The 16,588-nt window shown below is 34.7% G+C and overlaps 1 protein-coding gene and 1 long non-coding RNA gene across 9 annotated transcripts in view; one reads left to right on the forward strand and one right to left on the reverse strand.

The window, feature by feature from the left end:
- The window catches only part of LOC137241261 (AF4/FMR2 family member lilli), a 79,947-nt gene that overhangs the window by 48,331 nt on the left and 15,028 nt on the right, over nt 1-16,588 (forward strand). For 2 of the 8 annotated variants that reach the window (XM_067768675.1, XM_067768678.1), the window contains exon 1: nt 11,684-11,720. The exons of 4 other annotated variants lie outside the window; for them this stretch is intronic. In XM_067768675.1, coding sequence (XP_067624776.1) covers nt 11,699-11,720 — 22 coding nt within the window. In that variant the 5' untranslated portion in view covers nt 11,684-11,698. Of the gene's footprint in view, nt 1-9,510; nt 9,690-10,573; nt 10,741-11,683; nt 11,721-16,588 lie in introns of those variants that run through there. 2 more of the 8 variants (XM_067768683.1, XM_067768681.1) reach the window with 2 other exon arrangements.
- Nucleotides 5,329-6,902, reverse strand: LOC137242873 (uncharacterized). Its single transcript, XR_010950392.1, has 3 exons — nt 6,605-6,902; nt 6,321-6,513; nt 5,329-6,262 (listed from the first exon to the last, which is right to left on the reverse strand). It is a non-coding gene; the product is annotated as an uncharacterized lncRNA (long non-coding RNA).

Below are 16,588 nucleotides of genomic sequence, written 5' to 3' on the forward strand. Positions count from 1 at the left end.
AATTCTATTGATACAAACTCTTTTTTGCTAAGATATGGCTTATTATTTTCGTCTACGACCCTTTCAAAAATCTTTTATATAAAAGTGTTCGCGGTCTTTAACCGATCTCGTCCATTTTTTCTAGAAATATTTCCTGCTATAAGGAAAATATGTGTACCCAATTTTGTTACGATATGTAAAGTTTTCTTTGAGTTATGGCTCCCGGAACATAGAAAATTGCTTAGTCATAAAAGGGGCCACGCCACGCCCATTTTTTTAAATTTGAAGTTTTTCTTATTTATTGTTATAAATCCACTTGGGAAATGAAATACCATTGATATAAAGCTCTTTTTTGTAAAGATATAGCTTACTTTATTCGTCCACGACCCTTTTAAAAATCTTTTATACAAAAGTGGGCGTGGTCCTTTACCGATTTCGTTAATTTTTCTTCAAAGCATTCCTTATAGTAAAGGCAACCTCTGTGCCGAATTTTGTTACGATAGGTTTAACGATTTTTGATTTATGATTAATAATATTTGTAAAATTTATTTTATCACAAGTGGGCGGTGCCACGCCCCTTTTAAATTTTTTGTTTCAAAATTTTATCAAGAGTCTCAATATCAGTCCACACGTCAAATTTCAACAATCTAGGTGTATTATTTATAATAATCAGGTTTTTTTTGTTTTCCATAATGTTATATATATAAAAAGTGGGCGTGGTTATCATCCGAATTCGCTAATTTTCAATACCAATCTATTCTGGGTCCAGGTAAGCTCGTGTACCAAATTTGGTGAAGATATCTCAATATTTACTCAAGTTATCGTGTTAACGGACGGACGGACGGACGGACATGGCTCAATCAAATGTTTTTTTCGATACTGATGATTTTGATATATTGATGTCTATATCTATCTCGACCCTTATACCTATACAACCAACCGTTATCCAATAAAAGTTAATATACTCTGTGTGCAAAGCACGCTGAGTATAAAAACTGCAGTCTAGGTTAAGTTAGATACTGTACTAACTGTGATACCTTATTTTTTTACCACTGTGAAATGGGCGAACTCTTTGGAAAAACTTTTGCACAATTTTGATGTTCCTTTTTCTTGAACTCGAACCTTCGGTTTTTTAAAAAGCTAGGTGCTACCCTTATACACATATTGTGACGAATATTATAATCACTAAGCTGCTACTAAATAAATGCACAACAACAATGAAGTAGCCACTCTTATGTAGAAGGCGACGAGGAGATATCTCACACACACAAATATATGTAGTTATCAGCCGAAGTACTTACTCACACATACATACGCATATGACTGTGTGAGAGGCGCGGACTTAGGATATACATTTATATAGCTGGTAACTAACCAAGCATGAGATACCACTGTTCGCGAAATTACTATACCTTAGGAGAAATGGGTGAACGAGGATCCGAGAGTATAAAAGCAGTGCAAGCTGAGTAATAATAACTAATCAGTTTTGATTTAAACACGCAATTGGTTATGAAGTATAATTGTGAAGTACTACTTCCAAAGTAATTTAAATAAAGAACAGTTTGCAATACTGCAATATTGGAGTGATTTATTCAACAGTTTAGCGATTCGAACGTTAGCAGAAGGTTTCAAATAAGCGGAATTCCCTAAGCTCATTCCCACTCAGCATTTAGATGATTAAATTTTGAGTTTCCCTAAATATCAATACAATTTGATTACTCTTTCTGACTAAATAAAGAGTTATCATATAATTGAACAAAAGAAATAATCAAATATGAATACTTTTGATGATGAAAAACTAAAAAGCATTTTTCGATCACTTTTTGGAATCATTTTTGAAGTCCTTTAATGACTAAGTTTTAATATTTCACAAAAACCTACAAAGAGAATAATCAAATATGCTTACCTTTGATGATCAAAAACTGAATATAGTCTTTCAATCACATTTTGGAATCATATTTGAATCAAATGTGTTTACTTTAGGTGATCAAAAATTTATAATCATTTTTCATTCAGCGTTCTGAATCTTTTATTAATATATTTGTTGACTGAGTAATGAATTTTATACTTGTTAAAATATTACTTTTCATTAAAAATTTTATTTTTTTTCACATACACATATTTTTACAATCGTGAAGCTAAGAAAAAATATATAAAAATTTTATTATTTATGCAAAAGATATTCTTCAAAGACAAAAATAATGTAATGCTGCTCGTGAACGAATATTTCCCCAACCATTTCTCTCCTTCAGCTTCCCAGAAAATACATAATGATTGGACAATACATAGGTTGTGACCTATTTGAACCCCAGGTAAGTGAAACTATCCTGACATACATACCTGTATACGGCTACAACATCCCGTATCGTATCCGTATTTTAAGATGCAGACGATAATGCTGATGTTGGATGTTGTAGTCGCAGGTGTATATCGGTCAAGTTTGTTTGCGAGTTAGCTGTGGTTCGAATAGCTCACTTTTCCATGCTTTCTTCCCCTGATGAAATAAGATTATTATGTAGTATCCTATTTTGAATGAGATATGAAGAATAAATGCACTATAATGGTATTCAAAAATCTCTACCAAAACGATTGAAATTTATTCACGAATATGATCAGAAAATGACTGTGAAAAGCAGTCAAATATTACTCTAAAACTTTTAAAGCTCAATTTTACAATGATATCAAATATGAATAAAAAGCGTTTTGAAATAGGAATCATAAATGATTATTCAAGAATCCCGACGATACGTTAATTTTCGAACAGAAAATGCTTTTAAATTTGAACGTTTTTAATCATCTTGGGGTATGATATTTAAATATTTTTTGATCAAAATTTTCAAAAAATGCTGGCTGGGTTACAATATGTTTGTACATTAGAGTATTCCCAAAAAAAAAAAAAATTTCGCAATTCTGATTTGCATCAAGATTGCGCAAAACTGAATTTTTGAGCGCAGGTAGTTAAGTTTTTTCGTGCCCATCTTGAGCGAAGCCTCATTTTTTTCACCAAATATTCGGAATCTTGATGCAAATCAAAAATAAAAGAAAATTATTATTTTGAAACGCTCTATGTACATAAATATCATTTTTCACCTACTCGAACCGTTTCCGCACTTTTGGATTGACTATTCAAAGCGGGGTTTTGGCTCTCTTAACCGGATTTTCGGTTCGTGTCGACCATACGAAATAATAAATACCACAGGTATGTACGAAAACGTGTATGTACAATATAAATAGTGGAAATTCCTGGATTTTCTTTGATTTGCTATAGCTAATTGATGTTAATCACAAGAATAGTAAACCTTCTTCGATTTTTTCTCGTAGATCCGAAAGAATAAGTTTTAAGTGGAAAACGTTCTCTCTACGTAAACCTGAGTTATTCCAAAAGTTTATTGTATCTATTTAGAAACAATTTGATTTATAAAGTTTTTTGGCTTGGGCTCGTTCATTCCGCTCCAATTTGTAATATCATAAATTTTCTCATCAAAACTGAATTTTATCGGTACCTATTTCATAACATAACGGTAGTTCGTAGATAATACACTCGATAACACGCCGATAACAAATTGGTAACAATCCGATAATAAATCGCTGACTGTTGGAAAATAAATCGTTAAATTTTTTATAACTAATCGAGAACTATTTGATAACAAATTAATTACTTCTCAATAAAACGCCGATAGCAAATAACATTCCGATCACCAATCAAACATTTTTTGATTAATTCTCGACAAACGATAACAAATCGATACAATTTCGATAACAAATGTCGATAACTTATTAAAAACTATTTTTGAAAGTGGTTCGGTTTTCCGTTCAGATCAAATATTTTTATATATATTTATTTGTATATATGTATTTCGGTTTGGTTAATGCCTAGGAAAGAGTAGTTTTCCGATTCAAAACCAGTTTAGTTCAAAACCGGTCAACGTCCCGGATAATTCCATACCTTTGAATGCAACAATAAATACATTCAAGTGACCTGCATACTTACATATGTGTGTGTGTCTATATGTACATATAAGTAAGCAATTTCTTGTGGTTTTAGAATGCAAAATTGCACAAATTACATCAAAGGTTACGTTTTTGTTTTTTATTACTCCGAACTATTTGCTTAGTAGAAATGTACATACCATATATATGTGTGTATGTTATAACCATGATGTAGGCGATGGCGTAAATTTGAAATTCAGGTTATTGTACGCTAATCGAGTACAGTGAACGTCGTGAATATTAGGACTAACTGTTTAAGTATTAGCATACTAGGCAGACGTGATTCTACCCAAAATGTACTTTGTTCCAGATATTCAGCATAATAATTACATATTCTACTCAGCTTACACATATACCATTACTGAAAAACAAAGAAGGTCTTCGAAAACGCAGGGTGGAATCTCTCTGGTAAATGTAAAATATATGGCAACCTTATAAATAAATATATCCTTAGTGGAAAACTTGCAATAAGAAAGTTTAAATTGCAGCATATAGCTAATGCAAAAACATGCCAACCAAATGATTCAAGGCGTTTTTGTGGCAAATACATATCTTAATATATAAAAAACACGTGTCACAACATTTTTGACCGCGATGGACTCCTAAACTACTGAACCGATTTTGAATTTGTTTTGCACCCCGTGTGTAGTTTGATCTAACTTGAGAGATAGGATAGGTTATATCTCAGTTTATGGTCGCAATATTATTTTATTGCAATTTTTTTTTTTTTTTTGTTTATACGTAATTATAAAATTTTACGTATACGCAGTGGCACTCATATTTTCAGGTGGTGCGGATACACTTCCGTGTAATTGCTTGGTGTTTAATTAAACAACCTTCTTAACAATAAAAAATATTATAGCGATTGATATCAAGTATAGCACATCACCAGGCCCGTCGAGAGGGGGCGGGGGAGTTTCTGAGGGGGCCCGCGATTTATAGGTACTATGACATTTTTTTTTTAATTCAGGAGAGTCTTTAGTTGTGTAGAGGGTAATTTTCATACCCCTGGGTGACTAGGGTCTCGAGATATAGGCCAAAACGTGGGCCAGTGAATGCCTAGACAGTGTTTATACAATGTGGATATCAAATGAAAGCTGTTGATGAGTGCTTTAGTACAGAGTAGTATATTAGCCAGAGACGGACTTGGACTGGGATTAGGACTAGGAATGGGACTGAGACTCGGAGTGGGACTGGGACTGAGACTCGGAGTGGGACTGGGACCTGGACTGGAATGAAATACATACCACCCTCTGGGACAGGCAATAAGGGATGCAGAAGAATGAGAAGAAATTGAGAGAAGAGAAAAGAGAGAAGGAGATTGAGAAAAAGATAGAATGAGACGAAGATGGAGATAGATGAAGCGAAAAATACGGAGGGAGGAGTGAATAAAAGGATTAGGGAGAAGTGAAGAGGGGGGAGGGTAAAGTCAGACGGAAAAAGCTTATTAAAATGTATGCAGGTAGGCCAAATTTAGGGCAGGACAACGTCTGCCGGGTGTTCTAGTACATATGTATAAAGAAAGAAATTTAATACGGTTAGGTGGCTACCATAGGTCGCAGCCCCACTAAGAAATATTTTTGTTGTAATACAACGTTAAATGCGTTTCATTTGAAAGAGGAATAAAATCAAATCGGGTGAACCGTTTTCGAGATCGTTCCGGGATATGGCATTGAAAAACGCTTCCTAATTGTGACAGGTTATTGGTTTCAAGAAATTTTTTTACGATAAAGCACTGACATAATTTAAATTCCAACAACGGGTTGTATACAATACGTGTAAAATGTCATTTATATAAGTGTAAAGGTCGAATATAGTTCGAAGCCCAGGCAATTATTTGGCAACTAATACTCAAGATTGCGTTTATAGTTTTCAGTAAGTCGATACCAGATACATAAATAGTCCACCCTAGTATGTGCATGTGTGAATAACTTAAGAATATTTTTTCCTTATTTTAATTACCCATATTCACATTACAGTTACAGCTTATGCACAATTTTTGCTGCGCATTCACATTTCAAGTCTAAAAAACTCATTTGTATTGTCTTTTGTCATCGATTTCTGTTTGCCTTCGCTTTGAGTTTTTCATTGTCCAAGTAAGATTATTTGACGAGAATTGCAATTTTTTTTATGGTTGCAGTTTTGCTCTTTAATAATTTTATTATGTTCACAAAATTTTTGTTTGTTTGTTTCTCTGCTGGAATCGCCATTCGTATGAGCCTTGTTTACGAAATTATATCGTAAAAGGTAATTATTTATTTGGTCTTGCTGTGGGTCACATAAAGCTTAGTACCTATATAGGTCTTCAGTAAAACAGAATGCTGCATAAAAACCACTAAGAAATATTTTACTAGCCTTTTTGTTGGATGCAACTCTCCATATTAATATAAGGAATGTTCCTATGCATTGCAATTTATTTTACTGAAATTTCCAGATTAAAACTTTTTTTTTGGTTTTGCAGTCATTCTTCATGTACAAAATTTTCCGGTCGATTAGCCACTTTGTATTTTAAAAGGGCTATGCAATTAAGAGAATACACCAGATCTGAAAATATCTCATTAAAAAGGGACGTGGAAGATAATGAAATCTAAAAGTTGAAAGAAGGGAAGAATATTTATAAAGATGCATATTAGACCTGAATTCTAGGCTTTAAGGAAATGTTTATTTTTATTTTCATTTTTTTATACATTTCCAAGCTCTTATATGGTCTCCCTTCGGTGCATCTGATCCACAAGTCTTCTGTGCACGTGTTGAATCGCAAACTCTTGAATTTCTACGAATCAGCTAGAGACATGTCGGTGTGACCGCAACTAAAATATTTTCACTACGATATCGAAACTGACTCTTGACATTGCTGGTTAGTACAAGTGTGTTGACTTATTTCTGACAGGCACTCGGTTAAGTTAGCATAATGGGAAACTGTGGGTTGCCTTTGTTGTTTCGGTTGAAAATGTTCAATTAAGGTTCTGTGCAGGGACGTAGAGGGCCTGGCAAAGTTGATATAGGCATAACGCCATAGTCATAAACATATTTTTACTTATCCAATTGGCATCAATTACTGGTGCCTTAACCTAAAAATGGTGAAATTTTCATAAAAATTAAGAAAACGCAAAAATTACACACATATACCAAAAAAACATAAAAATAAAATATGTGTCCTTAGTCAAAACGTGTCCAAAAGAATAAATAAAATCTACAAAAAGTTAATAAATTCTCTAACTGAAATATTTTTAGGTCATGGATATGGAAAAATTAAAAACCAATTGGTTTGCTATGGTATGGTTATTAACCTGGATCGATTTGTATGGACGAAAGATTTTTCGATAGAATTTGGGCTCAGGAAAAAAAGTTCCACTACGGATGGCAAAAAAAAAAAGTAATTTTCGAGCCTGCGAAAAATCAATGGCGAAAGGGTCAGTTTTTCGATCAAAACACTCTCCAAAACCCAAACAATATATTTTTTAAAAAAAAACTTTTTTAAAAACGTTGGCGATAACAGTAAAAAAAAAAAAAACAAGTAAAGAAGGCTAAGTTCGGGTGTAACCGAACATTACATACTCAGTTGAGAGCTTTGGAGACAAAATAAGGGAAAATCACCATTTAGCAAAATGAACCTAGGGTAACCCTGGAATGTGTTTGTATAACATGTGTATCAAATGAAAGGTGTTAATGATTATTTAAAACGTAGTGGGCCTTAGTTCTATAGGTGGACGCCTTTTCGAGATATCGCAATAAGGGTAGACCAGGGGTGACTCTAGAATATTTTTGTACGATATGTGTATCAAATTAAAAGTAATAATGAGGATTTTAAAAGGGAGTAGCCCTTAGTTGTACATGTGAAGACTTTTTCGAGATTACGACAAAAATGTGGACCGGGGTGACCCAGAACATCTTCTGTCGGGTACCGCTAATTTATTTATATATGTCATACCACGAACAGTATTCCTGCCAAGATTCCAAGGGCTTTTGATTTCGCCCTGCAGAACTTTTTCATTTTCTTCTACTTAATATGGTAGGTGTCACACCCATATTACAAAGTTTTTTCTAAAGTTATATTTTGAGTCAATAAACCAATCCAATTAGCATGTTTCATCTCTTTTTTCATATTTGGTACAGATTTATAGCATTTTTTTCATTTTTCGTAATTTTCGATATCGGAAAAGTGGGATTTCGGCCATATTTTGTATCAAGTTAAAGTGACTTCAGATAAGTAATGAACTAAGTTTAGTTAAGATATATCGTTTTTTGCGCAAGTTATCGTGTTAACGGCCGAGCGAAAGGACAGACGGTCGACGGTGTATAAAAACTGGGCGCGGCTTCAACCGATTTCGTCCATTTTCACAGAAAACAGTTATCGTCATAGAATCTATGTCCCTACCAAATTTCTCAAGGATTGGTAAATTTTTGTTCGACTTATGGCATTAAAAGTATCCTAGACAAATTAAATGAAAAAGGGCGGAGTTACGCCCATTTTGAAATTTTCTTTTATCTTCGTATTTTGTTGCACCATATCATTGCTGGAGTCGAATGTTGACATAATTTACTTTTATACTGTAAAGATATTGAATTTTTTGTTAAAATTTGACTTTAAAAAAAATTTTTTAAAAAGTGGGCGTGTTCGTCATTCGATTTCGCTAATTTTTATTTAGCACACATATAGTAATAGGAGTAACGTGCCTGCCAAATTTCATCATGATATCTTCAACGACTGCGAAATTACAGCTTGCAAAACTTTTAAATTACCTTCTTTTAAAAGTGGGCAGTGCCACGCCCGTTGTCCAAAATTTTACTAATTTTCTATTCTGCGTCATAAGTTCAACTCACCTACCAAGTTTCATCGCTTTATCCGTCTTTGGTAATGAATTATCGCACTTTTTCGGTTTTTCGAAATTTTCTATATCGAAAAAGTGGGCGTGGTTATAGTCCGATTTCGTTCATTTTAAATAGCGATCTGAGATGAGTTCCCAGGAACCTACATACCAAATTTCATCAAGAAAGCTCAAAATTTACTCAAGTTATCGTGTTCACGGGCGGACAGACGGACGGACGGACGGACATGGCTAAATGAATTTCTTTTTTCACCCAGATCATTTTGATATATAGAAGTCTATATCTATCTCGATTAGTTTATGCCGTTACGGATTACCGTTATGCGAACAAAGTTAGTATACTCTGTGAGCTCTGCTCAGCTGAGTATAACAATATTTTTTGGGTTTCTGCGAGTGTTTGGGTCGATAAATTGACCCTTTCGCCATTTTTTTTTCGAAGGCTCGAAAATTATATTTTGGGTATGCGTAGTGGAACTTTTTTCCTGAGCCCAAATCCTATCGAAAAATCGACGGCGCGATATCGGTTAATAAATCGACCCAGTCTATTGGTTATGGCTAGGGCGTTATGGTATAGCACCATTGACCAATTACATTGATTTCCATAAGGTTGGTTGGATCAGCTGTTTTTATGGATACGTCAAGTTTAAACGGCCCTTAAAACATTGAAACAGGGTTTATTTAGTCAAAAAAGTGTTGCTGTGTTCCACTAAATTTAATTTTATGTTGTGGTAAAAATTCTTCAGTTCAGAGTCGCTGATTTTCATTAAAAAACATAGTTTTTCAAATTGTTCATTATATTTGTGTAATAGTAGACAGTTTTTAAATAAAAAACAAGAATTTTATTGCAGAAAATACTTATTAAGGCTGGGTGCGAGTTCGCCAAAATTTTAGGTACCTAAACTAATATTCCACTGGAACTTTCCAGCACTGCAACAATTTAGGAAAAAATTGTAAAAACTGTGCGAGTTGATTTGACAAACTAAATTGTGTTTATGCGTGAAATTATTCCCAAAAATAGAAATTTGAGACTTATATGGTTATTTGCAGTGTCTGTGCTGGACAGGGGTTGACGGAGAAATAAATATGTATACATAGCAGTGAAAGAAAGTGTAGCGGCTCCAGACTATACAGCCTTTTATACCAGACGTCGTGGAGGACATGCAAATAGACGTTTACCACCATCTCAAGGCATGAATACGCCTGTGACTTCCATTGGGCAATGCGCCAATAACTTATTTTTCCCCAATGAGCCCACCGCAATCCAAATAGCCCAGATTCAATTCTTATGATGGGGGCGTCAGCAAGAAGCAATTTCAGATCCCCTTTACGCCATACTCAACAATGGATCGGACATTGATCATCGCCCTCTTATCTATTATGTGGTACTTTAAATGGTCCATTCATGCGCATTTTTTTTTGCACATCAGAAATTTAAGAGCAATAGAATGAAAAATGTATGTAAATGTTTTTGTTTTTAAAGTTTGACATTTTAATTTAGGTTGAAAAGTGTGCTCATAAAAATTCTAAATTTTTTATTTGTACTGCTTTGCCGACAATTTCCAGTGATTTAGGTTTTTTCTCTATTTAGGTGGCAATTTAGGCAAACTCTCACACAGCCTAAGCTATTAAATGCTACTCAGTTTAAAGTAGTCTTACGTACGAAAAATGCAACTCTAGACCTGAAATTTGGATCAGGTAGGCGAGGCTGTTTGTAAATTTCACTTTGTCGTTTAGTTGACAGACTTATTATGGCACACAATGCAATCTTGATTCAGGCTCATTGTGTGTAGACCATATTAAGGTTCCAAGCTGAACAATTTTAAAGTCAATGTTTATATTAGCTTGTGCGTCCCGGTTTTTTTTAACTGTCAGCCGAGATAGTGCGAAGTTCGACTCAGTTTACAAATACTTCTTCTGAATTTTGTATTATGAATTCGTTCAAGTAAATAATTCCATGGTATCCATTATGAATTCCGGAATATAGGGAGACTGTCTTCTTATATGCTTTCTAAAGTGTACTTGATACGAGTATTAAGTGTCATCACATCCTGTTATTCATCTTTAACCAGTTAAATCGGACAGTTATAGCCCCAAAAGCAAAGTTGGTCGCTTAGATAGAGAACAAAATATGTCAATAGTGTAGTTTAAGCAAAAAAAAAACAAAAAATCAAAAGAACGGCATGCGCACGCAACTGAATAGTTGCATACAACTGCATAATAAAAATATATACATACATATTTAAATGTGAATATTTGTATATAAGATGAAAATTATTCATAAAGTAAAAACGCGGAAAATATAAAAATTAATTCATGTTCACAGATGACGTGACTAATGACAAATGACACGAGCATAGGCCACATAAATGCGATGATCTTCGATAAAATGCAAACGCTGCTGGAGAGTAGTGTGTAAAAGTTAAAACCTCTTCTTGTCATTTTATATGCACAACAGTGAGCTGCAACTATTCATCTTTTAAAGTTATTAGTGGACTAACCAAAAAATGAGTATTAGTGCGTACACAAACAAAGAATATCAAGCACTTATATCCACTAAAACACATTTACATAGCCATGCTTCGTAAAATGAATAACCGCTCATAAGCCACGAAGCAGTTCAGTACTCAATTGTCTTATTGAGCAAGAAAGTCAACTGTGTTATACGAAAACACTAATTGGAATAAGTAAGACTGACAGTGCAATAAAATGAATATAGTCATATTAGTCTTCTGACGCTAGCAACACAAAGATGTACACGAAACTAAACTGGATACAGCGCTAAAGAAAAACCGATAATAAACGAAGTATGCAGTGTATTACACCCGAAACCAACGGGCTACTGAGTTAAAGTGACTATGATTTCAGTTTATACTCAACAATGTCATATATGTATCGGACATATGTGTTGTGGGGCACTCGTATGTATGTATTTTCTATTTGATGTGCTAGTCACTCATAGTATTTTTCTGTACTTGACTAAGTACACATTTAGACACAATTTTTTGGCTCATGACTAAGTGCACTAATTTTATTAGTACTCTAAGCAGATCTCTGATGCACAATTATCTTGTGTGTTTTATTTGAATGCAATATATATTTGACAGTGGCAATAGCTTCTAGCTGATAGACATGAATCTGTAAAATTCTGCGCAAATTATATGACAGCGGAGCACAGTTAATGACTGGCCATGTACGAAATTGTTTTTTATGTCTTAACCGCAGATTAATTAGAAAACGTTACCACTCATGATTATTTCATCATGAGTTGGACAGATCTCTCGTCGAACTACCTGAGTAGTTGGTTAGTCGTCAGCGTCTATAGCGGAGGTGATAGTACCCGCCAGTAGAGGTGGAAAACTGTCGATAGTATTGACTATCGATATAGTCGATAGTATCGAAGGGCACTATGGAGAAATTTTCGTAGCGGCATATAATCTCTTATGAAGCACACCTCAGTTCTACAAAAAGACAAAAGTGAAGCTATTTGGGAATTGATGCTGTTATTTTTGTAATTATCGTCGACTAAAACAAGAATTCTAATTTTCAAAACAATTCCAAAATTTCGAGTTCCCTGTAAAAATAGGTTTTTATATTCAAAAAGATTGACGCAAAGCAATGGGGGGCTGCGAAAAGAACTTGTACATACGTATTAATTCTTTTAAATATGAAATTCAAGTCATTGCAGGTGTGTAAAGATTTTGGAGGAGTTTGGAAAATTAAGGTTCCTATTCTTGTCGACGACACCTTCAGAGAAAGCAGTATAATATTCCAAAGCAGTATCACCTTTCCAAAACCGAAAAATAACCATGCACCCCTCCGAAATCGGGTTTGGTATCCAGAACACCTTTTTCTGCATTAGCGGTTTTTGTCCGCGCTTATAAAAAATTACACCGGGTTGGATAAACAAATCAAAGATCAAATTGAATCTGAGCAAAATAGAATCCATAGGTTTTTTGTGCAGAACATCTTTCTGCATTGGCGTCCATCGGCCGCGCTTATAATCAATTACACTTGCCGGCCAACACCTTTTTGAGATTTAAATTAAATACTAGCAAAACCTTTTTCTTCCCCAATTTTCTTTCTATGTACAAAAACCACATGAAAACTGTTAAATTCAACTATAAAAATATCTCCATACAGAGCTTACATCTTGGTGTCAAGACCCGTCGTTTGATACCCATTCAGATATTTTTGGACGCGTATTAGCAGTCGACCGCTGTTCTAGATTTTTTACAAATTTTTTTATACGTGTATTAGCACACTTGCTAACGAAGTCAGTCCAGCTTTTGGGGCGGAAGCTTCTTTTTTCGCCATCATGTTTCTCTTTTGAGGTCGAGTACAAAGCGCAACGTGGAGATGATCCCACAAATTGCTTGTGTTGCGGCTTGATTTGAACTCCTTTTTTCAATAGGAATAAATCGCCGTGGGTATATTTTTATTCGATTTGGAAAAATTATTCCAAATAGCAGACATCTTTACTTTTTTTGAGGGACAGAATGTGGGAAAGTTGAGGATTTATATAAAGAATCGTGAACTTCTTCTATATAACATTAAATTTATAAGAGTATAACAATGCGAAAACTCGTTCCAATTTATACGCGTGTTTTACACACTTCTATCACTTCTGAAATTTCCGCTCATTTAAAAAAGTCAAAATAAGTGCTACCAACATGCCAGAATAAAATGAGTTACCAATGCGTTTTTATATTATATATAAACATACAATTCCTCTACTACAATACTTTAAACGATAGTATCGATAGTCATAAAACGTAGATAGTACCATCGATAGGTAAAAACTATCGGTAATCGATACTGCCGTCGATAGTTTTCCACCACTACCCGCCAGAGCGCATGTGCCTGTTCACTAGTTTCGTGACGAGGTAATATTTGTGCAACCTAGCAACCCGCCCATCAACTGGATTATTTCAAGGCTTTATTGAAAACCTTGAGCATTTTGTAACCCTAGAATATCATACTTCGTCGAAACGACGACGCATGTTTTTGTTTTTGGTTTTTCTCCTTAAATTATGTGTTTTTATACTCAGTTGAGCAGAGCTCACAGAGTATATTAAGTTTGATTGGATATGGGTTGGTTGTACATATATAAAGGAATCGAGATAGATATAGCCTTCCATATATCAAAATAATCAGGATCGAAAAAAAATTTGATTGAGCCATGTCCGTCCGTCCGTCCGTCCGTTAACACGATAACTTGAGTAAATTTTGAGGTATCTTGATGAAATTTGGTATGTACGTTCCTGAGCACTCATCTCAGATCGCTATTTAAAATGAACGATATCGGACTATAACCACGCCCACTTTTTCGATATCGAAAATTTCGAAAAACCGAAAAGTGCGATAATTCATTACAAAAGACCGATAAAGCGACGAAACTTGGTAGATGAGTTGAACTTATGACGCAGAATAGAAAATTAGTAAAATTTTGGACAATGGGCGTGGCACCGCCCACTTTTAAAAGAAGGTAATTTAAAAGTTTTGCAAGCTGTAATTTGGCAGTCGTTGAAGATATCATGATGAAATTTGGCAGGAACGTTACTCCTGTTACTATATGTACGCTTAATAAAAATTTAGCAAAATCGGAGAAGGACCCACTTTAAAAAAAAATTTTTTTTTAAAGTAAAATTTTTACAAAAAATTTAATATCTTTACAGTATATAAGTAAATTATGTCAACATTCAACTCCAGTAATGATATGGTGCAACAAAATACAAAAATAAAAGAAAATTTCAAAATGGGCGTGCCTCCGCCCTTTTTCATTTAATTTGTCTAGAATACTTTTAACGCCATAAGTCGAACAAAAATTAACCAATCCTTTTGAAATTTGGTAGGGGCATAGATTTTATGACGTTAACTGTTTTCTGTGAAAATGGGCGAAATCGGTTGATGCCACGCCCAGTTTTTATACACAGTCGTCCGTCTGTCCTTCCGCATGACCGTTAACACGATAACTTGAACAAAAATCGACAATGAACTTAGTTCACGTGCTTACTTGAACTCACTTTATCTTGGTATGAAAAATGAACGAAATCCGACTATGACCACGCCCACTTTTTCGATATCGAAAATTACGAAAAATGAAAAAAATTCCATAATTCTATACCAAATACGAAAAAAGGGATGAAACATGGTATTGGTTTATTGACGCAAAATATAACTTTGGAAAGAACTTTATAAAATGGTTGTGACACCTACCATATTAAGTAGAAGAAAATGAAAATGTTCTGCAGGGCGAAATAAAAACCCCTTAAAATCTTGGCAGGTATTACATATATAAATAAATTAGCGGTATCCAACAGATGATGTTCTGTGTCACCCTGGTCCACATTTTGGTCGATATCTGGAAAACGCCTTCACATATACAACTACAACCACTCCCTTTTAAAACTCTCATTAACTCCTTTGGTTTGATACCCATATTGCACAAACGAATTCTAGAGTCACCCCTGGCCCACCTTTATGGCGATATCTCGAAAAGGCGCCTATAGTGTTAACTACTTTGTACTCTTTACTTTAATTTTTAAAATAATTTTAATTGAGTTTTCGTGTTAACTTAAAATTTTGAATAACTTCAAAAAAAGAAAATTCTAATTAGTTGGAAAATATCTAAATTCAAAGGTGAACAAAAATAAATTTTTATACTTAAGATCAAAATAAAAGATTTTTTAGGTATCAACTTGAATGTTGATATAGCGCCCACCTATAGAACTAAGCCCCACGCCCTTTTAAAATACTCATTAACACCTTTCATTTGATACTCATATCGTAGAAACATATTCTAAAGTTACCCCTGGTCCACCTTTATGGTGATATCTCGAAAAGGCAAACACCTATAGAACGAAGGCCCACTCCCTTTTAAAAATACTCATTAGCACCTTTCATTTGATACCCATATCATACAAACAAAGTCTAGAGTCACCCCTGGTCCACCTTTATTGCGATACCTCGAAAAGGCGTCCACCTATAGAACTAAGGCCCACTCCCTTTTAAAATACTCATTAACTCCTTTGGTTTGATACCCATATTGCACAAACGAATTCTAGAGTCACCCCTGGCCCACCTTTATGGCGATATCTCGAAACGGCGTCCACCTATGGAACTAAGGATTACTCCCTTTTAAAATACTCGTTAACACCTTTCTTTTGATGCCCATATTGTACAAACAAATTCTAGGGTCACCCCTGCTCCACCTTTATGGCGATATCTCGAAACGGCGTCCACCTATGGAACTAAGGATTACTCCCTTTTAAAATACTCTTTAACACCTTTCTTTTGATACCCATATTGTACAAACAAATTCTAGGGTCACCCCTGGTCCACCTTTATGGCGATATCTCGAAACGGCGTCCACCTAATGAACTAAGGATTACTCCCTTTTAAAATACTCATTAACACCTTTCTTTTGATACCCATATTGTACAAACACATTCTAGAGTTACCCCTGGTCCACTTTATGGCGATATTTCGAAACGGCGTCCACCTATAGAACTAAGGCCCACTCCCTTTTAAAATACTCATTAACACCTTTCGTTTGATGCCCATATTGTGCAAACAAATTCTAGGGTCACCCCTGGTCCACCTTTATGGCGATATCTCGACACGGCGTCCACCTATGGAACTAAGGATTACTCCCTTTTAAAATGCTCATTAACATCTTTCATTTGATACCCATATCGTACAAACGCATTCTAGAGTCACCCCTGGTCCACCTTTATGGCGATATCTCGAAAATGCGACCACCTATACAACAACCACCACTGCCTTTTAAA

Source organism: Eurosta solidaginis, chromosome 2 (assembly GCF_040869045.1).
Source record: "Eurosta solidaginis isolate ZX-2024a chromosome 2, ASM4086904v1, whole genome shotgun sequence".
NCBI classification, from domain to species: domain Eukaryota; kingdom Metazoa; phylum Arthropoda; class Insecta; order Diptera; family Tephritidae; genus Eurosta; species Eurosta solidaginis.